This window comes from Teleopsis dalmanni, chromosome 1 (genome assembly GCF_002237135.1).
Source record: "Teleopsis dalmanni isolate 2A chromosome 1, ASM223713v2, whole genome shotgun sequence".
NCBI lineage: Eukaryota > Metazoa > Arthropoda > Insecta > Diptera > Diopsidae > Teleopsis > Teleopsis dalmanni.
Genome location: NC_051846.1, coordinates 660177 through 684018, shown reverse-complemented (window position 1 = coordinate 684018; position 23842 = coordinate 660177). Strand labels below are relative to the sequence as shown.

General features: G+C 30.0%; 1 protein-coding gene across 1 annotated transcript; it reads left to right on the top strand.

Annotated features, from left to right (window-relative positions):
• Nucleotides 1-770: 770 nt before the first annotated feature.
• On the top strand, nucleotides 771-18179 carry LOC119665653 (LIM homeobox transcription factor 1-beta). Its single transcript, XM_038074902.1, has 4 exons — nucleotides 771-1404; nucleotides 16937-17138; nucleotides 17205-17845; nucleotides 17905-18179. Exons 1-4 carry the CDS (start codon nucleotides 771-773, stop codon nucleotides 18150-18152), a joined length of 1725 nt encoding a protein of 574 aa, XP_037930830.1. The 3' UTR covers nucleotides 18153-18179.
• The last annotated feature ends 5663 nt before the right edge of the window (nucleotides 18180-23842 follow it).

Here is a 23842-nt window from a genome sequence, read left to right as displayed (position 1 = left end):
GACTTGCGTTGTGCTGTATTCGCAGAACAACCCCCATTTCCACTGCCACAAATATACGTGTACATGTGAGTATGTAAGCGCAAGTGGTTGTTTTGCACATACACGTGTTGCGGGATATTTACGTTTCACTGTTGCTTTGCTTTTGTGTAAACATGAAAGACCAAGTGCTGCTGGCCGACAGCGAAACAGCGAAGGGTTGAATTAGATTTTTGGTTGGGATTTTTCATACTTTGTGCATATTTTGGGGTTTGAGTGAATTGCTTTGCCAGTATTTGAATTGGAAGTGGCAAGGCAAGCAACGTAGTGAAATGTTATGATTTTCGTATTTGTCAGATCACATGTTCTCTGACAGCGTACGTAAGCGGTCGTCAGATCGGCGAAACGAAATTAGCGAACAACAGAACAGAAATTCAAACATTTTGAAAAGAAGCAAGAAATTGCGAACTTTTTGATTGTGTGTACGTGAAATAAACAATTGTGATAATGATTTTTATGTGTGTTTTAAACCAAAATACTTAAAGTTTGTGACAGTTATCTTAACGATATACAAAACAAACAAAAAAAAAACTAGTTATTTAAAAAAAAAATAATACAGTCAATTAGGAAAATAAAACTATCTATTGATAAATAAAATATTAATTAATAAAATATTAATTTATAAAAATAATATTTAAAATATAAACTAAAAATATTTTGAAATATTCATTAAAAAGAACAATTAAGTTATAAACTAAAAATTTGGTTTTAAATAAAGGAATTTTATTTTTAAAATGTTGGAATTCTATCCAATGCCCACAAATTTGAATCATGGCGTTGGTTTTTATCCACATCAACAAAATCATGGCGGTGCACGTTTTTTGGATAATCCAAATACAACTGCCAATACACCCAGTTTAGGCAATAATAATATTAACACTAATCACAACAACAATGCAATTAATTACACGCAACAACAACAAATGAATGGAACGACTGCAATTGAAACAACACCAACCAATGCAACTTGTTTATCTAGCAATAATAATAATAACATAACAAATACTAATAATAATAACAACAATAAGAATTTACTCACTTCCGTTTCCGCATCCACAACAGCTTCATTAACAGCGCAAATCATTTCCGCAAATTTAACATCATCAACACCAACAACAACAATAACAACATCACCACCAACGCACTCCTGCACGCCCAACCATAATTCCGTATGTGCCAATACAACAGCAAATGGCCAACTTCCTAATGCCGCCAACTCTACTATAACCGCCTTATCAACAGCACCAACAACAGCGGCAGCAGTAGCAGTAGCAGCAGCGGCACCACAAATAGCCCCAACAACATCATTATCAGCTTTATCAACGTCATCATCGTCCAAATTGTCTGCCGATTGCAGTGGACGCACAGGTATGTTCGCAAGAATTTTCGCCTGCCATCCTTTTGGCTACTATTCTACTTAAGTGTATATGTGTTTGTGTGTGTGCGTATATGTACGAGTGTGTATGTGTGTGTATTATTTCTGTGGGTACACTCATTGGTAGCCTGTCTTGCTGTGTGGCTGTTTGGCGCTATGTCTATGGCATATTGGTCTGAATGTTGCAAATAATTTTGGACTTTTGCGTGTTATGTGTTAGGTTCTTACTTTGCCTTACTTATGCTCCATGTTTTTATTTTCTTTTTTCTTCTTTTTAATTTTTATTAGTGTTTTATTTTTACGTACTTCGCTGCTACTTGCTCTCTTTTCATTAAAAACTATTTTCGGCATGTGGGTGCAATAATAGTATTTTTAGACTCACCGACATTTTAAGACTCACCGATTTTCGGTTTAAGTATCGTTTAAGGTTGTTGCGTGCGATTTCATTTATTTTCGTCGTCCTTAATGGTTGACGGCATCAACATGTGTCAAGGTTAATTAAGCTCCTTAAGCAGTTGAAATATTTCATTTGTTAGTCTTTGATTTAAAGTTTAATGAACTTCTCTGCGGTTAATTGCTTGGCTGCAGAAACGTTTAAGTAAATCAAGAGCTCGTAACTTTAAGGACTTTATTTAATACTATATTATAATATTTATTAACAATAAAATAAATTTTTTCGAATATTTATTTTGTATATATATATTAAAATATATTAATTAAAATATATTAATATATTAATATATATATATTAAAATATATATATTAAAATATATTAATATATTAATATATTTTTTTTTGAAAAATATTTTTTCCAACATATGTATTTTATATATTTATTGTTTTCTTTTAATTATAAATAATTAATTTTAAAATTAATTTTTATTTATATTTTATATATTTATTTTTTTTCATTAACTAAGTGCAAAAAAAAATGTTTCTATTTTTTTTCTATTCATTGTTTTTTTTTTCTAATTTTTTTCTAATTTTTTTTCTATTCATTGTTTTTTTTTAAATTTTAACTAATTTAATTAAAAATTCACTTATTTTTTTCATATTTATTGCTATTTTATTTTATAAATTATGATTAAATATTTGATAAATAAATTTTTAGTAACATATATGCAGATTTGAGGTCAATTATTGCTTAGACTGATGAAGTGATACACAATAATCCCTACAAGGCGTAAAGAGGGGTTTTTAAAATACATCGAGTTAAGAAAGAGTAAAAGTGCTTAATGCACTGGCTCCAATAGAAATAAATAATAATATTTATTATCCATTTATTCTTCTTCTTTTCTAATTTGCCGTTTTAATGATCAAATTATATTATTTTTTTGAACGAGTTAATTAGGTAATTGTTTAATTAACACACAACTTTCAGAAAAAGATCGAAAGCCATAGTGTGAGACTTGAAACCATTGAAATCACCTCTTAATAATGAGTTGAAAAGATCTCAGTCCTCAAACTGAGGTATACCTAACTTATTGTTAAAATATGGTTTTAGTGTGATTTAATTCTAAGACTGGGGCTCGATGGTTTCCACCTATTGAAAGAAAGAAAGTCGAAGAAAGTTTAATAACATATAACATATGCCAGTTTAAAATAAAAAATAAATTAAACACATCATTAAAATTTTAAAATAGTATGTATTTAGTATTAAAGTCCTGATAGCGACAAAGTATTACTTCATATTCGTTCTCAGGCATTTGGACCATTCTTTTGTATTTTCATATATTTAGTATACAAAGTGTCTAGAATTATAAAATAAAATATACAAAAAATTAACCACTTATCTAAAAATATTGTGTGAATCTGAAGTGCAATGTAAGCATTTAATCCAATCCTTCATTAATTTTGTTGTGGGCTGATTATGGTATGACCTTACACTCTTTTATGATAGTTATTTTATGTCTGCAATTGACTAATTACGTCTTTTCAGAACTGTTAATTTTAGTTTCGGAATCAGATAAAAGGCTCAGAAAATGTGGGATCAAATCAGGACTGCACTGAATATAGTCAATGTTTTTTTTTTATCAAAAACTCATTTAAAAAGATGTGTTTTTGTAACGCGATTTTTAAATTATAGTTTGAATTATATTAAATATTTATATTGTTTTATAAAAAATATTATATCAAAGAACCCCCTAAATAAATTGGCTTTCATGTACGAAAATGAAAAATATCATACCAGGTGTGATATTTTTAGAATAGCTATTTTCGTTATCTTTATTAAAGGATAATATTTGGTCTTCTATATTACGGCTGTCGAAAGCGTGCCCCGCGGTTAATCCTTATACGGACCGCGACGTTTCTAATCTAGGCAATTTTTTTTTGTTATATTTTGGTGACTAGATTATTTTATTTTGATGGTATCCCAAATAAATGAATTAAAATGTTTTAAATAATTAAATTAAAATAAATTAATGATAAATTACTAAAACTAAATTTAATATTATTGTAGTATTTAAAATTCAATTTAATATTATTACCGTATTATTATTTTTCTCTGTCAAAATTTTGAACGGTATATATTTATTTCTACGATCCATAAACCAATTCAATGATTTAAATTGGCTCAAGTTCTTATTTGGTCTGGAGAGTCCTGTTCTAAATGAAGTTTAGGAAATGCGATACATCCACTTTCGTTATCTCTACTACATCAGAGAAGAAACGGTCTTCCTCAGTTGATTGCAAGGCATCTAACCCGAATTTTTTCCGTTCCGGTTTCCATTCTGGTTCAAGACAAACCGTTTCGGTTCCGGTTTTTATTTCAGCAAATATATCGGTTTTTTCCGGTTTACGAAATCCTCTACTAAATTCTGCAAAATAAGTAAAATTATTGTCAGAACAAAGGTTTTAAATTATTATAGAGTAATATGATATTTTTATTTATTTATGTTAAGCCTTATCCGAGTTAGTGCATCTGGACCCTTTTACTCTATGATAGCTGGGGATTCTGCAGAGTCCCGCCCATCTCATTGACTAATTTGAGTATTCCTGGTAATCTTTGTGATTATTCAATGATTGATCTAAGATCTGCGTACCGCCCCGTGCGGTTAGTGATTACTCTGAGATTAGATAGTGAGATAGACAGTAGTTATTAATTATATCGCTTATAATTATATTTTTTTAACATATTATATTGTCTCTAAAAACAATATTTTAAAATAATTAAATTTAACGAATTTTCTTGAAAGTTTACTTGGCATTCAAACTTTAATACAATAGAAAATGTTGGAATGTTTGTTTTGCAAAAATATTTAAAATATTTTACACATATTTTAAATAAATATTTATGCAGAATCAGAAATTTATTGATTTCTGAGAATATGAAATATGTGAGATACTTGTGAGAAATATTTGCAATTCAAACTGTTTGCAGAAGCTTTCACCTCTAATTACTTTCTTGTTAACAATTAATTTCAATTGAACTGCACCACAACTGCAGCAATGAAAACAATTAATTGAAGCTATTATTGAGTGTCTGCCACAAACGTTGGACATAATCCGACCAAATCATTGAAAAATGAGTGCATTCAGTAATAAATTATACATCCAACAAAAACACACATAAAAGCCACTGAAAGCCTAACAAGTGCATAGGCAACACTTCAACAAAGAGAAATGCATTTTCCATGTCCTGAACAAAAGGACAATTGGAATTATGAAATATGCAACAAAAGCCAAAAAATATTTCAACAATTAACAAACAAATGATAACCAAATTATGATAGGTACTTGCTACATACGCAATTTCATCCACACCAGTTTAAATGAGCAGCTGGTTTATAGGATACCAGAGTACACCACAGGATATCACAGGATATCACATACAAAATGTCATGCAAATGCGTTCAACTCGCAATGCAAGTTGACCACCAAAGTATTTCGGAAATGAACCTGAAAAAAGGCACACAAACTTGTAAAACATTGTAAGAATCTTCCACAAGGGATTTTAGCGCTGAGATCCATCCACAAGGGATATTAACGCTTACGAAGCATTTATTCGTCTACGCATACGACATTGTCCTTTAGTCACGAATAGTGCATTTGTTAAGAGTGTTCGAAAATATTCCGGCTTAAAAATTTGCTAACAATGCAGGTACGTGTTGTTGTTATCCACAAACATATTGGCACAAAGAGGATATACATATTGGAAGATACTTTGAAAGCCAAAAACACCAGTAAAATACTTGTCGTTTCACAAAGCGACATCAGATACGAAAGGACGTCCAACAAAATTTTAGCACCGACGTTGCATTATTGCAAATATGTGTTAAAATATAAATATGTTTGAGTATTTAATAATTGAGAATTGTGTGTGTACTGACGAAATATACTTACCAGAATTTAGCTAAAATTTCCGTTTGGAATATGTAAGCCTCAAGTACGCTTCAAGTATTCAAGCCAATAACCAAAAATCTCTCAAAATTGCATATGATTTTCTGCAATTGCTTGAAGCGCACTCGTACCTTGAATCCTTGCATTCGTAGTTACGTTCCTGTATTGTTTGTTGGTTATCGACTTTACTTGTGCTTCCTTTGCTTGGCTCTTTAGTATGGATTCTGAATGCTGATGTGGGTTCGAATTCTGTTACTCATACGACATATTTGCATTTCGTAAATACTTCAGTGTTTTGGGTGACGACGCTTAATTCCGCTGGCAAATAGTTTCCTTTACCCTTTTATCGTTACATACGCAGATAGTATGCAGATCTGTCAATAGATAAATCCATAAGAAAGTTGTGGCCGCGGCAGTATTAAGCAACTTGTGTGGTTATGAAATAGTTCATAAGTGTTTGGAAAAATTATTATTACTTAAATCTGAAGAAATGTTGTAAAAATTAGAAAGAAAGTATTAAGGTCTTGAATTGAAAATTGAAATCAGTTTCCTTTTAAATCATATAATGTCCATTGTGATTTTTGTTGGTATTTTTGCCAAAATCAGCTACTGCATATATGTAGCTGATGAACTGCCCATCTACTTCACCAATTTTTTTCTACTTATGAGAAATACTCTTCTTTTCTCAAAAAAAAAGCAAATTATGTGTGAGAATGAGATTATTAATCTTAAGAATAATGATCTCTTGAAATGATTAAGAAATTATGTGTGAAAATGAGTGTATTTCAGTAAAGACTAAATGATCTCCAAAGATATAAAAGTCTTAAAAATTTAGAAGTATATTATAAGTAGATTTTAATACAGGAAACCAAATTGCCTTTACTTTAAAACAGAACTGTCAAAACCATCTGCATTACTTTTGGCGACATTATAATTCTATCCATCTAGAAAATAATATAATTTTAGTTAATAAATAAGAAGTGCTTAAAATGTTTAGTTCCTGATTCTATTTCGTTAGCTATTAAGGTTGGAGGAGACTTTAGTGTGGTTCCTTGACATAAAATATGATAAATTTGAAGTGCCAGCTTGTAAGATAACTAGCCAAACGATCTCAACCGATCGATATAATTTTTACCATATACACTATCATTGATAGCAAATACTCGTACCTGAATTCTAAGTTAGGATAGGTTATGCCGGCGATACAAATAATCCACTTACGCTTGTTCGTCTCTTGTGTTACTGTATAAAGAAAAACTCAGAGGTTTAAAAACTATTTGAAATCCTTGACCCGAAATGTTTTTTATTAGACCGTCATGGAGTTCGTCAAAAAAGGTTTTTGCGCTAAGCAAAAACAGAGCATATATAAGGCACTTTCATCGTCGTCTCCCCAACTACTACGGGAATGATTAAAAGTGCGTTTTAACATTCAATCACAAAACATATCTTTAAGAGGCATCATAATGACAGTATTTCTACTTAACAGAAAGTGGGCAACTTGCATACTGATGCGTTCATATCGTTGAGACATTCTATCTTTTATTAAAAAGTTTAGCACAAAAAGAAATCAACAACTGTTTGCATGATGTGCACAATAAGTCCAGAATTTTTAAGGTGTTTTAAGGTATGGATATATTCTTACTAAATATAATATCCACTTCTAGGCAAGCTTTAGACGATACTTAATAACGATCACTATTGGTACTCAATTATTTAAAAAATTACACCTAGAAGTGCTGATTTGCTCTAATACATCGAACTGAAGAATTGCGGAACACTATAACATAAACCAGTATATAGAGTATAGTGTTTCCATCATAAGATCGAACATCTTATCAAAAGGAAAGAAACATTAAATCCAATTTATCATCATATGTCATCCCTTTTGCCTTTAGTGACTGAACAAGTGAAGAAAAGTTGCCATATCCAAAATCTACTTTGGCAATGCCACACCTAACAAGCTTTAGATTGTTGAGATTGAGATTGATGGTTGTATGAATGGTTGAGGATATTTAATGAAATATTCATTTATTATATGAATATTCATTTATTATATGAGTATTTCATTAATGTAAACAAACTGACTTCGTGTTTATCTCAATTAGACTTACTTAAATCAAATGTATGAATATTTATAAAAACTTCAACGGGTTCGGTGTTTCAATGGATGAATCCTAGTTTTGACATAATGGCATGAACTTTGACAGGATTTTAGTTTTTTGAGTCGAAATACTGCCGTGAAAATTGCTTTTAATGGAAACTCTTAGAAGAAACGGATAGGGAAGACTTTAGTATACATATATGTGCGAATGCTGTATATCACTGTCAGCGCCTATAAATTTATCTATAAGTATACCAAGTCGAATAACAAAGTTTAACGCTTAAACATGCAAAGAATGTGTGTTGAAATTTTATTAGTTGTATTCGTATTCAAGAAAATTTGAGTTCTGCATAATTTATTTATTAATTATTGCAAAAAACCCCTTTGTGTGAAATTATATTTAGTTTTATTGCGCTCTTTCACTGTTGCTTTAAATTGTATCTCAATAAAAACTTTATGGCTGTGGAATTTCACGTTAACACCATTTTTCGGTTCCATACTTCTTTGTATCATAAATTGCGCTTGAATTGCATATTATAAAGCTAATAAAAAAGCGATATTATTTATTTTTTTATTGTCATAGTATTTAGAGTTTTCTATTTGTTTAGCTACCACTTACGGCCTTTGCTCGAAGCACCCAAACTCGAACACCCACCAACTATCTATACTCTGTACTCGATATGTGGCGTTTGTATGGATTTTGTATTGTATTTTGTATGCAAAGGTTTTTGCGCTGTCAATATTTGCAGGAACACAATTTATCATAATTCAAGTGCTTGTCTGTCATTATGTCAATAATTTATAACAATTTCACTGTCTTTATTGTTGTTTTATTTGTTTATAATCGCACTGATAATGTTATCAATGCACTGATGAACCGACGAACCAAAAAAAAAATCTTCGATAAGCTCAACACTATTTATTTTAATAGACTACATACGCATTCCGTTGATAATTATGATAAGTTGTCTAATATTTTTGACTTGTATTTAACAAAATTTTTGACATTTTGATGTTTTTGAAAGTAACTAATTTGGAAGAGAAGAAATTGTTGTTTATATTGCGTAAAAATAATTTCGGTACTGCAAATATCAAAGGTCAAATAATCATCACGTCAAACTTTGAAATATCATAAATACAATATCAAAGTAAAGTAAAGTATAAAAATTTTATCATATCTATCATAATTAATAATATATAATAATAAAGGAAAAATTACCAACAAAAAATGTTAATGTATCAATTTCTTTTAAGTTCACATATTCGAGAAAGACCCCTAGCAAGAATTATTGACTTGAAATAATTATTAAAAAAATTATTTGTTGTTAAGAGGTCTGATTGTTAATCTCGGAAGAAAGTGTATCATTATTAACACAGTTTTTTGTTGGTGTATAATGTAAACGCTTAATTATTCTAAGTCCTTGAACAACAAGTAAATGATTTGTTGACCTAAATCGATTTATTGATTTTATTTCTACAATGAAAATATTTCAAGACCACTGATGATGGGTCCTGTGCTACCACAACGGGCCATTATTAGAACTCAAGTGTCCTTTCTTGGCACACAAGGCTGCTACTCCAAGCTAGCCTAACCTAACTGATGATGGGTATTTGGTAATACTCGAAACAGTCGTGTGGTCAGCCAAAAACTCAATTAATTAAAATAATATAAAAAGAAAACAATTTTTGTTGTTGTAGCTCACTACTTTTCGAACCCTCTCAAATAAAAAATATTGTTGACATGTGTAACAAATATTTACTTAAAGATTTCTGCAAGAAGATTGATGTCGTCCTTGATTAGTTTGTTTTTAAAGCTTATGTAGCTCATCCAATTGGTTTGTTCTTTACTAATAATTTATTTAGCTATATCGAACAAATATTCTAGTGTGAAGTTTAAAGTTTCTTTTAATATATGAAAAAACACATTTTGGAAAAATATTTTAATAAACTTTAATAATCTACAAATTCAATTGATTAGAAACGACTTGAGTTATCCTTGTGCGCATCCAGTAACCTTCACTAGCCAACTTGATTAGTGGCTTGCTGTTGAGAGTTAGCAGTACCGAGTGTACTCGTATCGTTTATCACTTGGCCCTTCAACCGAAGATGCGTACGTCCTCTATCGCCTTTTTCAACAGCGGGTATCAAACACCTCTCTAACTGAAAATTTTTCTTTCACTCCCCCGACTTGACTAAGCCTGTTAAATTTTTATATGCTCAACTCAGTGTCGAGATATAGTTCGTACAGCTCATTGTTCCATCTAATTCGATACTTATTGTCAAAGCATAAGGAACCATTAATTTTCCGAAGAATTTTTTCCTCAAATGCTCTGAACGTCTTCTCATTACTATTAGTAATTGTGTGAGTTGTGCACAATGTAAGCAGGACAGGCATAATAAGAGACTTGAAGAACGTGATTTTTGTGTTTGTCGAAACGCGACTTTATTTCTCAGTGGCCTACTTACCCAGAAGTGACATCTATTGACAATCTGAAACTGCATTTCCCTTTTTATTGCAATGGTAAACATTTAATAAACTTTATTTTTTTATTATTTAAAGGTTATCAATATAAACTGACATATTACTACTTATAATCTCCTCTATTAGCATTTACAATAGCTTCTAGTACTCCTTTAATAAATTCACTAAATTAAATCTCTTGAAGTGACACCAAAATATTAGTTGTAGATAAAATCGTTAGAGAATTTGCTTATATTATTGGGTTATAATATTAATTAAATTCTCTTTAAAGTCACTTATGACGAAAATAACTTTTTTCTTAATAGAAACTATTTTTTGATAGAGAGGTTTTTGTACAGAATTAAATTATAACAACAAAAATTTTATTATGTTTAATCAAATCAATTTTTGGTTGACCATACAGCTGTTTCTAGTATCACCAAATACCCATCATTGGTGGTTTTTTTGAAAATATTTCTTGTGAATAATTTATTTATGAATAAAATAATTATTGTGAGATTGCAAGTACCATGGGTTGAACCTTTACTCTGTCAAGTTTGAAGCTCAGAATCAGTCTTAAACACTGACGATATAAAACAGCTATATGGTCAACCAAAAACTCAATTAATTAAATATAATAAAATTTTGTTATTGTGACTCTCTATAATATATATTATTCAATAATTTTCTAATATGTCAAATACTTCATTAAAATTTTTTCGATAACTTAATACGGTAGCTTAATATTTAAGAGGTATTAGATAGAGAGAGTCCTTATTCAGTCCTTATTCTACCACACATTTACATTTACATTTATTATAAATAATTCTGAGAAAGAAAATCCTTTATTATAAGAAATTTCCATTTATCTTCATTTTATTGATATTTTTGTAAATTTGCAAATATTATTACTGTGAAATTATTAGTAGATGCGATTGTCTGTTCTTTTAAAGAATATTTTATATATATAATCTGTGCATATTCGCAAATATTGAAACTGTAGAAGTATTTTTTCTTACACATGCAAAATCAATCGATTTCAGTTTGCCAATATCCTGAAGGGAAATAAAAAGCTAATAAAAATGTTGAAAAATTATTTTGAAAAAATTTAAAAAAATTTTAAAATATATAAAAAGTGGAAACCGGAAGTATAAACAGAAATAACTGCAAAGAATACACAGTAATCCATTTCCACACCTACACACTGAAAGAGCAGAAGTACTATCAACGCTTATTATGTCCTTAGGATAAAAATGACTATATAAAAATAATATAAAAATAAATTTCAAAGTTTACTGAAGTAAAGAATTCTTTTTTTTTTACAAAATTAATCATTTAAAAGTATTAAAATCGCCTTGCAAATAATTTTTCTATAAAAATATGTTTCATTTTTTTATCAACTTGAATTATAAGATATACCACTTTTTAAAACTTATTTTCTAAACCTAAAAATTGTGCATAAAATTGAAAGTTAAAGCGATGCATGAAACCGCAACACTGGAACTATTTCTCTGAATTATCCTTGCAAAAAAAAAAAAAAATAAAACTTTTCAAACCCAACACTTAACCTCTAACCACGAAGTTTAGTGCCGCCTCTTTTAAATGTACAGCAGCCGAAGAAAAACAACAATAAAAATAACAAAAATGAAAACAAAAACAAAAACAATGCAAAATCGAGTGGCTGATTTTGATGCCAAAGAAAAAATATGGTTGACTGAGACTGGTTATGATTTATGTGTGACAGCACTTCAACGAATCATACACATACTCATCGTTTTTGTAGATATATTAACATATGTCTGTATTTGTATATGCTTATATGTACGTCTATGCAGGAAAGTTATGTATGCATATATAGAAGGACCTTAATATACATAGATACAAAAGATAGGTAAAAGTTTGATCGCTAAAAAGTATGCTTTGAAAAATGTTTTTGTCATGTATTGACATTAGTGACTGCAATTATCCACTATAGATTATGCAAAGAAAGCTATATTAAAATTGTCGACGGCCGTCAACGAGACTTGATCGAAATATCCGACTCCTTAAGCCAACTATGAACCCAACACTTAAGGTTACTTTAGGTCATAACAGCGATCCTATGAATCCACTTAGGCCTACTGGTCCATTGTGGTACCGTAAAGGAGATTTAAAAACTACCTTAAACCTTTGGTAAAGCTTGAAATGTTCTTTTAAGCTAGATACTGAAGTTCTAAAATAGTAAAATGAGGCACTATTACCGTTCACTCCACAACTATTAGAGGAGTGGTTAAACATAGGATTCAAATATTCTAGCATGGTTTCGTAATCAACTGTGATCCGTTAGCAAATCTACTAGTAGACTATTATTTTTATTGAACGCGACAAATTACATCGTGCGTACATATCGTTGAGTCTTCGCATCTTTTCTTAAAGTGCATGGAAAGAATTCAACAAATGTTTACTTGATGGCAAAGATATGGTTAGATTTTTTAGATGTTCTGTCCGAACGATTACTCAAACCACGCTATTTTAATATATATATATATTTAAATTCATATATTCCTATTAAATATATAAAGTTGGTGTCAATCCATGTGTTTGAGCCTAGACCTGTGGGTGATTAAATGAATCCAACAAAATTTTGTCCAGAAGTAAGCACTTCCATACAATAAGGTATTTATTTTTTTAATAAAAAACCAGTTATGTTATGTGGCAACTATGTTATTAAATTAATGTTGAAAGGTGTAGTCTGAAAGGTATTGTACCGATTGCTTAAAACAAGTAGTCTAAAAATTGAGGAAATCCAATTAATTAAAAACATTAATTATCCTTTATGTGTTGCAGTGATAACCATTCATTGCCCTCAATTAGATTTTTCGCCGTTTTGCACCAACATTCCGCGCAAGAAACCCTAACATATACAGACTAAATCCATCTCATCGAATTTTTATAAATTTATTAGTGTTTCGACTTCTCCGATAAACAGTATGGTAAGCGAGGTATTCTTAGCGAAAATGTTCAATTATTTCTTTTTTCTACAGGTATCCACAGTTTCAGCAGTAAGAATTTTAAGGAATGCGCACTTTTTTTGCGTGATTTCATATGCATCAATGATTATGGTATATATTTGTAGTAATTATAAAGCTATTTTAACTAATAAACTATTATAAGTAGTCACTTATTTAGCATAGCCTTGTCATTAATTTCTAATTCGGCATATAGCTTCATATATTAATGATCATGTTCATTTTTTATAACATCACATATGTAATCCATTTTGCATCATCTGCTGTTATATGCTTAAAAAATTGACCGATATAAATTTTTTTATGTCAGTTATTCGCTACAAATTTTGATTTTTTTTTGTTTTTATTTTTTCATTGTTGTTACGCATAATGAACCTTACATTATTATTTATTTATTATTTATTTATTATTTATTTATGTATTTATTATTATTTATTTTAAATTGTAATGTTATAATTCAAACATGATTTTATTTAAGAATAATTTTGTACAAATGATTATTTATTTTTTAAGTAATTATTTCAAACGCCAGATTATATTATATTATTATATTATATTATGATTACTAAAACTCGTTCTAATATAATTAGAAATAATAATTTTTATTATTACTGTAATGAAATTATAAAACTAAACATGCCTATTAATGTTGTAGCGCACGAATAACTTCAAACTGTTGTTGGTATTTTTGAGTGTTTGTATGTAAATTATTCAAACGTTGAAAAAATAAATCAAGCGCAGATAACATGAGTGGAGCGCAGAAATCCTATTTGAAGCGCAAAAAATGTGCATCGATAACAAAGCAAAGAGGAAAATGCGTCAAAAATTGTTTCAAGTATGAAAAAAAAGTACTTCAAAAAATTAAAAAAAAAATTTAACATATGTACAAAACTATTTAGACAAAAAATAAATTATAATAAAAATGAATCTAAACATTTACATAAAAAGTTGAACCCTACGAGAATAGCTTTACATTCAGTTTTTCTAACTTTATCTATTGACTTAACACTAATTAACCCAAACATTATATATAAAATTTTCTAAAATAATTCCTTCAAATTTAGTCTTTAATAATAAGTAACATAAAAATCTATTATAATTTAATATTTTATCTATTACTTCAGTACTATGTTCTTCTCATTTTATATATCTTACATCTTAATATTATTTTTTTATAATCCACACCTGTTTTTACACCCATAAAGAGAATTATATATGTCTCTCACAACTTCATGATTTTCGATACAAAGAAATCTTGAGTTTTTTCCGCACTAAAACAATTTTTAGCGTAACGTCACCAAAAAATGTCAGGCATTGTCAAATCATATCAAATCAGGAGGTCTTAGTGGTTAATTCGTATTTCATTGTAGAACGACACAGAAAATTAGTAGTGACAATTTCTTACTTACTGTAGTTCTCTTTTCTTTGTAAAGCATATAGTTCTCAGTCAATCTCTTGGCTTAAGTAGACTATATGTACCACAAAACGCTAAGTTACGCACTCAAAGACTTTTCTGATGCAACAGATCCAAAACATGACGTGTTATATAGCATATCATCCACATCTATGTATATCTTCAATTTCAGTGGTCGGGAGTTTCGGTTTATGTCATCTACTAAAAAAACTTTGCGTTTATCACATGTTCAGACAAATATTATACACCGTATAGTCTGTTTTCATAGATAGATGGGTATTTTTTAAGCTAATCCCAATTTTCATTTTTTGATTTATCCGCTAAACAAATAAACGGCCCCATTACTGATAAATATTCTATGCACAAATCGTCAACCTTATTTGTAGTAATTTCTATATGCTCGACGGCTGTAAAGCGATCCATATTATAAAATGGCAAGTTCTAACCAAATACGTGAATGATTGGATTATAGTTCTGTTTGGCGTATGTGACTAAAACAGTGCTGCCAAATTAAGACAACGAATTGGATAATTAGTTAGTGTGAATCTGTTATTATATATATATTTATGTTGTTAACATTGCTTAAGTTATTATAATCTCTCGTGCGGTATAAATCTTTCTAAGCAACTAACAGGATTATTTAAATATGTAGCACGATATAGAAATTGCTTTCTAACAGAAGAGAAATTCCTCTAAAAGTGAAAAAATCAAGTGCATTTTAATACTAGAATACATACATTGATTTATATAAATACTCAGAACAACGTATAACATTCGCAGGGTATATACGTATATACATTCAAATTGATTGTAAAACAATCGAGCATTTGAGGGCATATATCCTGTTTGTAATCTAATCGAAATTTATGGCATTCAACACAATATTGTTGTTACATTTATTCAAAACTGTGGAATAGATTTTTTGTTCCAGTTTTTGTTTACTGCTGTGTATTCTGCACTATTTCAAAATTGTTAACAGAAAATATAATAATTTTTTAGTACATTGTTTCTATGGAATTTTAAACCAATTTTTATGATTTATCAAAGCATACACTCTTATGTTTTCACAAAATTTAAATACGCCAATCAACTTTAAATTTATTATATTTTGATATTTTATAGGTAGGTAGATAAAGTTCACAATCGTATGTTGTATCGACCTATTTAAAGTATACATTAGTGACCATAATTATTATACAGTATATTTTCCACACACACATATGATATCCTCTCTGTTCTGTATGTTTTAAGGCATCTGTTTAAAACAACCATGGAGTGATTGTCGAACCTATAGAACCCGTCTTTGGCCCTTACAGTTCAGTTAATAGATTTTAAAATGAAATTACTCTTGATGTCTGAATTTTTTCACTGAGAGGAATGCTTTGAGAGTGTTTCACCAGCAAGATGGAGTAAATCTGATATCACAAATTTATATGTCTGCAGTTTCGGTTTTCCTGACCATTTAAAGTTGACCGATTTAATGAAAGTATTACGGTGGATAAGTTTAAAATCCAAAGTTATATGGGTACAATGACTATATTCATTTCTTCCATTTGATGTGGAGTAGTATTTTCGCACCAGATACAGTGACTCAAAAAACAGCAGCTCTGTCAAACAGGAAACACAAGACGACATATTCTTTAAAATAACTTTAACTGGCAGAATTCCCTTGAATATCAATTAGGGCTCCTATCGGCGCATTACATTGAAAGGTATGTTAAGAGCATCGTGGTGTTAACCTGTAACCATTAGATAATCATGATAAAGAAAACTATGAACTCTGTATTAGACAGTCCTATTAGTATTCTTGACTTAAATGGTTAAATAAATGCACTCTGTTCTCTTATCCGCTTTGAAGAGAACAGTTCTCTTTAAATGAATTGCTGGTTCCCTGTATGAGAAAGGAGTTTTGAGGTACTATTATCACAGAACTGAACACTACCTATATTGAAGTAAATAGAGTGGTATAAGGAAAGCACGGCAAACTCCGGAAGGCTTGTCATTTAGGACATAGGAGTGCAGAGTGACATATTGAGGAGACAGATATCATGTTAAGCGATTTTAGAAATCTTTATTTAAGTTTATATTTTTTTATGCAGTACTAGGTCTGCTTGGTTGGGTCCTCTAATATCCTCTAATTATAATTGTATTTCACTAAAATTGAACTTAATGTAAATCAATAATTCTTCTCTATTTTCAGATGTTATTGGACATATCAAATGCGAGAAGAACTATGAAATGTGTGAAGGATGTGGGCAAAAGATACATGATCGCTACATTATGAATGTGGGTGAATCGAACTGGCATGAACAATGTCTGGCGTGTTGTTATTGTGGCATACAATTACATCACAGTTGTTATGTTCGAAATTCGAAGTTATACTGCAAATTGGATTACGAAAGGTACTAACACTTTTCAAAATTCCTGAACCATTTTAGATTAAATAATTATTTTTAATTATATTTTAGATTGTTTGCCATTAAATGTGCTGCCTGTTGTCATCCCATCTTGCCACAGGATTTAGTCATGCGACCCGTACCCAGCTTAATTTTTCATTTACCTTGTTTTGTGTGCTTTGCTTGCCGATTACCATTGCAAAAAGGTGAACAATTTCTACTCCGAGAAGGTCAGTTATTCTGCTTTCGACATGATCTGGAAAAGGAAATGTATTTGGCAGCAGCACAACATTGTGGTTTTGTAACGCTTGACGAAGACGACTTATTACGTCCACGTGATGGTCGACGCGGGCCCAAAAGACCGCGTACAATACTCACCTCACAACAGCGCAAACAATTTAAGGCATCATTTGATCAATCACCGAAACCGTGTCGCAAAGTACGTGAGGCACTAGCGAAAGATACTGGTCTCTCAGTGCGTGTAGTGCAAGTATGGTTCCAGAATCAGCGCGCTAAAATGAAAAAAATACAACGTAAAGCCAAAAATGGCAACGGCACAAACAGCGGCCGCAGTGGCGACGATAAGGATAATGACAAGGATGAAAAGAGTATAAAACAAGAATCCGGTTCGGCTAGTGAAAGTAGTTATTTAGGCTTAGATAGTACATTTGCCAGTCAACCATTAAATCCAAATTTACCTTTTTCACCAGATGGTAAGTTAGGACACATACTTCAATTGATTCACTGTTTCACTTCAAATATTTTTCCACAGATTACCCTGCCAACTCCAATGATAGCTTCTGCAGTTCTGATTTGTCACTTGATGGTAGCAATTTCGATCAACTTGACGATGATGGCGATTCGCTTTCGCTTAATAACTTAGAATTACAGTCCACCTGTTCATCAGGCAACCAACATAGCAATGCACAGGATATGATCGCAAATCTGAGCACAAATCTAATTAATCCCATTGACAAGTTGTATTTAATGCAAAATTCTTATTTTAGCTCGGAGCAATAAATCGATTGCTTGCATAACTTAGTTTATCTGACATAATTACGAATTTATTAGTGTTAAATATGTTGAAAAAATTCTAATTTTAAAATCAACTTAAGATCTTTGCTCTAAATGTACAGTGTAGTTCGAAACTCTTAGTTTCACATAAAAAGTTGAGTGCAAATAAAATTAAATTTAGTCAAAATTATTTAGTTAAGTAATAATACATATTTCGGGTATATATGTATAAAATTATATATTGTAAATATTAAACAGAAAAATGTGATTTGCAAATGTAGTTTTTATGTTAAAATAAATAAAAATATTATTTATAAAAATAGATCAATATGAATAGAGTCCTTAATTTGAAGTCTAATAAAATTATCCAAAAAACTTAACTATAACATATTTTAAAAATTTCTTGTAATAATATTTGAAATACGGTTTTTTATTTAAATTTCTTACTTAGTTAGCCCGTGCAGTCCGTCTTTATATTTCAGTCGAACATAACACTACTCTCTTTCCTGCATCAAATGCGATAACTACTTCCACAATTCCTACCGCTTAAAACACCTATTTCCTAAGAACATTGTTTACCTTTCCACGACATGATCAACCTAGTGAAGCCACTGAATGGCAATACGATAAATAAACTCGTATTTGTTAAAACTCGTGCAGTTTGCCATTTAGTTGGACACGTTAGTCGTTCCCGACTCAAAAAAGTCTAAATATATTTAAAGAGCTCTTGTTTTAATACTTATAATTACTTCATCATTATATATAGAGTAAGTTTTGTCAGTTGGAAGTTGGAAAGTTTTAATTCTAATTTAAGTACTGACCTTATTGTCGTACCTATCCATATGTTACGTGATAACATGTTGTAAAGGCTTAACGTAACGGTACTCTTAACATACGAATCTGTATAATATAATGATAAAATTCACCATTCAAATTCCAAGAAGTTCTTCGGGTATCAATTGATGCCATACGTTTAGAAATAGTTTATTCTTTCAGCTGGCAAGACACATCTCACTTTTCTACTGTTCTTTAGGGAACTGCACCCGATTGGAGAATGCAATTCCACATCGAATGGAAGAAATGAATACCGTCATTTTTTCCATATAATTTTGAATTTTAATCACAGCCGCCGAAACTCAATTGGTCAGGACAGCAAAAACTGTGGCTTAGAAACAATGATACCATGTTTACACCTCCTGTAGGATGCCGTAAGTGAAACTTACTTACTATCATTTTTACTCCAAACAGTATCGAATGGTGTCTGCATTTTACTGGATTTACTGGATTTTACTGAATTTTAGTCACCTCTTACGACAGTAATGAATGCCTTCATCAATTCTCCAGGTTAAAGTATTTATGTTAGTATTTATGGCAGTAACATGATAAATATTTTCTCTAATAATTTTAAAAGTATCACTTAAAAATGAAAGTCTATCACTCATGATTACTTGCATGGCTGCATTAAATATCATAATTTAATATTTTGATATTTAATATCAGTATTCTTTTGTCCTTCGAATTTCCTGAATGGTACTACCATTCAGCTTAACAGTAATTATAGGGTTTCGCTAGATTAATAAAAACAAGTTTCGTATTGAGGGTTTTAGTTGGATATATCCATGTCATAGTACTTATTTCGTATGAGAGGGTTGCCAAAGTTGAATATTTTTACTGAGGAGTATTTCCGTTAATCAAAATAAATATATTAAGAACGATGCCCACTATAACCAGTACATTACTTAGTGGGTGCCAGTTATTATTCACGGTTCCATGTAGTTGTTGTGCACCGACTTCGATTAGGCACGTTGCATTGTGTGCCCGCAGCCTCTGTTCACAAATACTGGAAAGTTTAGTAAATTGTACTTTTAATTGTGCCTTCTATTTGAAGTGAACTATAAAAATAATATTTACTTTATTTATTTAATTCATTGAACTGTTTAAACTATTTATTTTGTTTATTTCGTATAATAATTGCAGCATTACTATGTTAGCACTGAGGTAAATAATGATTTATTTCATATTGAACATCATATGAGCAACATGTGTCTTCTATATTAATTTAAAATGATAAAAAATTATTTGAATTACATTAAATACTCATTTTCTTTATTTTCTAATTTAGATCGTTCATCATATGTGTAAAAATTTAATGTCCATCCAGATCCATCGAAGTTAGGTGATTTCTTCGAAACAATTGCAATGTGACTACTAGGTATTTTTATAGTGTCGTGAGTTTGTTCGTAATTTTGGCCGCATAGAGTTAAAAATACTTCTTCGTAACCATTAGGTAAAATTTTATAAATGGTTACATTATCCAGCGGACAATTTACTTTGGATCCCATATCAAAACCTGAAAGATTAAAAATTTAATCAAGATATTAAATAATCGAAAACAAGGAAACAAACTGGAAAAATAAATGCGAATATAGTTTGGTGAAGGTACTTTTATATCCCATCTACAATTAGAAAAGTTACGATCGTTGTCATAATAAGGGCTGGATAGTACTCCATCATTGTTGTATATTTCTCCACCACAACCTGCTGGTAACGACCGATTAACTGCTATGTACTCAATTTTTATATAACTGAAATGGTCTACATATATTCGTACAGCACTTGTGTTTGTATGTAGAGAACTGTAAGTAAATCTGTCTTGACATGTCTCCAATAATGTTTGATTTGTATGCAAGTCAATAAACTAAAAATTAATAATTGATTAATATAAGACTGTTTACATCAGAAGGTACTAATACCTTAAGTAAACTGGTGGAGCAGTTATATATGTTAAAAAATATTGATTTCATGTAGAAACTTATTTTGTAATCATCCGGCACACGAATATCATCCACACACTGTACCTCTTCAAATGTACCCCTATAATAATCGATGTGGTCATTTAATTTAGTGTAGCTGTTGTTACACGCTAGAAAAAGATAATAAAATAATAAAAACTATATAAATATTTGTTAACAAATGTTGTTTAATATTATTAATTTAATATTTTTTAATACATCACTTACTTTGCTGATGTTGAATTGTTATATTGAATCCAGGGTATTCAAAAAATTCGTCACTATGGAAGCTTAGAATAATGGACTTTTCCGAATCATCAATAGGAAGTTTGAAACCAGTTGAATTACCACAGTAGTAGGTAGATAACTGCATTAAAAAATTAATTCAAACATTTTAAAACAGATCTTAATTGATTTTTTCATTGTAAGTCATTCAGAAAAATTCCTTCTATGGTTTATAAAATACTAATAAGTGAGAAAGAAGGCAAAAAAGTGCAAAGTAACTTGAATGTCTGTAAGGGCTAGAGACAAATGCATAGCGTTTATAATAATTAATAACAAATAAATAACAAATAAAAATCGTGTAAGTGGTTTATTGTGTAATCATTAAGTAATGTCTTTACAAACAGTATGGTATTGAAATTAAAAAACTAAAAATAAAATGTAATTAATTAATTTAATTATTCTACAGCTACTTTATGATTTTGGTCTAATATAACACAGAATGAATTTGTTAATAAACTTTCACAGCAAATTAACAAAACTTCGGAAAAATGCGCGAACATAAAAAAGTCAGTTGCCTTTGGGTACGTTGGCTAATGAACGCTGACCCTGAGCTTCAAATTTGGCAGGGCACAGGTACAATCCCTAGTATTTGCTGTCTTAAAAAATTATTTATGAATAGTTAAATACAAGAATTATTTCTAAGACCACTGATAATGAGTTTTTGGCAAAACAAAACAAAACAGCTGTATGTTCAGTCAAAAATTCAATTAATAAAAACATTAGAAATATAAGAATTTTTGTTGTTGTAGTTCACTACTTTTCACAAAACCTCTGCAATTATTAAAATAAAATTTAAAAACATTGTTGATTTGAAAATTAATATCACATTTATAATGTCAAAGTTACAAATATATTATGGTAAAATATGGCAATAATATTATAATTATTATTATAATTTCGCACTACTGCATGGATTGAGATTTAATTTTACATACTTCCAATTTCCTTTCGAAAGATATTATCATGCAAACAGTTTTAATCATTTTGAATGCTCATTTGAAAGTGTATCACCTTTTGAGGCAATCTAAGACACTTTCCAGGTATTTTAAGATATTCAGTTTTAATCGTATATATGAGGTCAGATTCCTCTAAATCTCTTTGAATAATTTCCTGCAATCACTTTAAATGATGTTGTGTTTATATACAATTTGTTTATATAACTGCAATGGTTTTGCATTAGTCCAGATTATATATTGAGAAAGACCTATGAATAACTATTAAATACAAACTAAAACAATAACTGAAATCGGCTTTACTTTGTACTCTGTTATTTTGTTCCTGTATTTACAAAAAGTCACTGTCTTATGAGATTTATATAAACCACTACGGTCGAGTAAAAAAATTACTATTTTGTTTCCAGGTTTAATAATTTTTTAATCATTAATAGACCATGATTAATTTAGTGCGGTTGTGATATCTTAAAGAAACGTTAAAAAGTCCACTTAAAATTTCTAGAAAACTCTCATTAATCTAAAATATGTTCGTCATTACTATGGTTTTATGTGGACATAGAAAAAAGTAACTATTTAAGAGCAAACCTTTGATAATGGATATATAGTCAGGTCTTGCCCTATTTTCACAGAAGTTTTAAAAACTTATTACAACAGAAAAATAGAAACATATGCTCCACTAATGCCAAGGGACTACAAACTTTTATAAAAGAGATAGTTGACTTAATGACTGTTTCCCCAATGGTTATAACTGTTTTATTTTGCATTATTTTAAAGAAGTAAGAATTTTTATTATTTATCTTGCTCTGTATTAACAACTCAGTGAATTTTTTTTATTGTATCTGACTCCATACGCCCCCAAAAAACTGTTTAGTTAATATTGATATATTTTTTGCTAAATTTTATTAACACTTACCATCCATCCTTCGGTGCATAAGCAAATGAAATCATTGAATTGATCATAGCAGGAGCCACCATTTTTACATGGAATCGTATTATTGACAGTGCACTCATCTATTCTAGCATCTCTTTCGATCGATTCAATGCGGCCCTTTAGTTGTCGGATTTTAAATAAACCGGATCGCAAGTCTCGTCTTAACTTGTTAAACCGTGTTCTATTTACATAATTTCTAAGCCTTCTTTCTAAACCGCGTAAGTCCCGTTTAAAGGCATTTAACTGCTTAGTCAATTCGTCTGTCGAAACCATGCTATTTGCTTCTACCTGTGTATTGTTTTCTTGAAGAGCATTCAAAATTTCCATTAAATTGAAATCATTTATATTCAGAGCAGAATTTGGCGATAAAGAAAATACAATATCTTTATCATAAACCGCCTCCAAAATGAGATTGCCATCATCTTCAATGAATATTTTCGGTTGTTGTTCAAAGTCACACAATACTAGATTGCAACATAGTACACACAGAAGGACGACGAAGGAAAATGTATACATATTAATAATAGTAATAAAAATATAGTTTTTTCAAACTATTAAAGCTTAATTTTCATATTTTTTGGACTCAAATATTATTTTCTTTATAATAAAATCTCTTTCAATCCAAAACCTCTTTCAAGTATTTTAATTATTTTTTACACAAATTTTCCACACAATTGAAGCCTCAACTTAGCAATTTTAAGACCGATTTTAACTGAAACGGAAACCTCAAGTGTG

Excerpts from the sequence above, each read along its gene's own strand:
- LOC119665653 (XM_038074902.1), top strand. The coding sequence starts at position 771 with ATGTTGGAATTCTATCCAATGCCCACAAATTTGAATCATGGCGTTGGT. Across the intron at positions 1,405-16,936 it reads CGATTGCAGTGGACGCACAG|ATGTTATTGGACATATCAAA; the intron begins GTATGTTCGCAA and ends CTCTATTTTCAG. Across the intron at positions 17,139-17,204 it reads TGCAAATTGGATTACGAAAG|ATTGTTTGCCATTAAATGTG; the intron begins GTACTAACACTT and ends ATTATATTTTAG.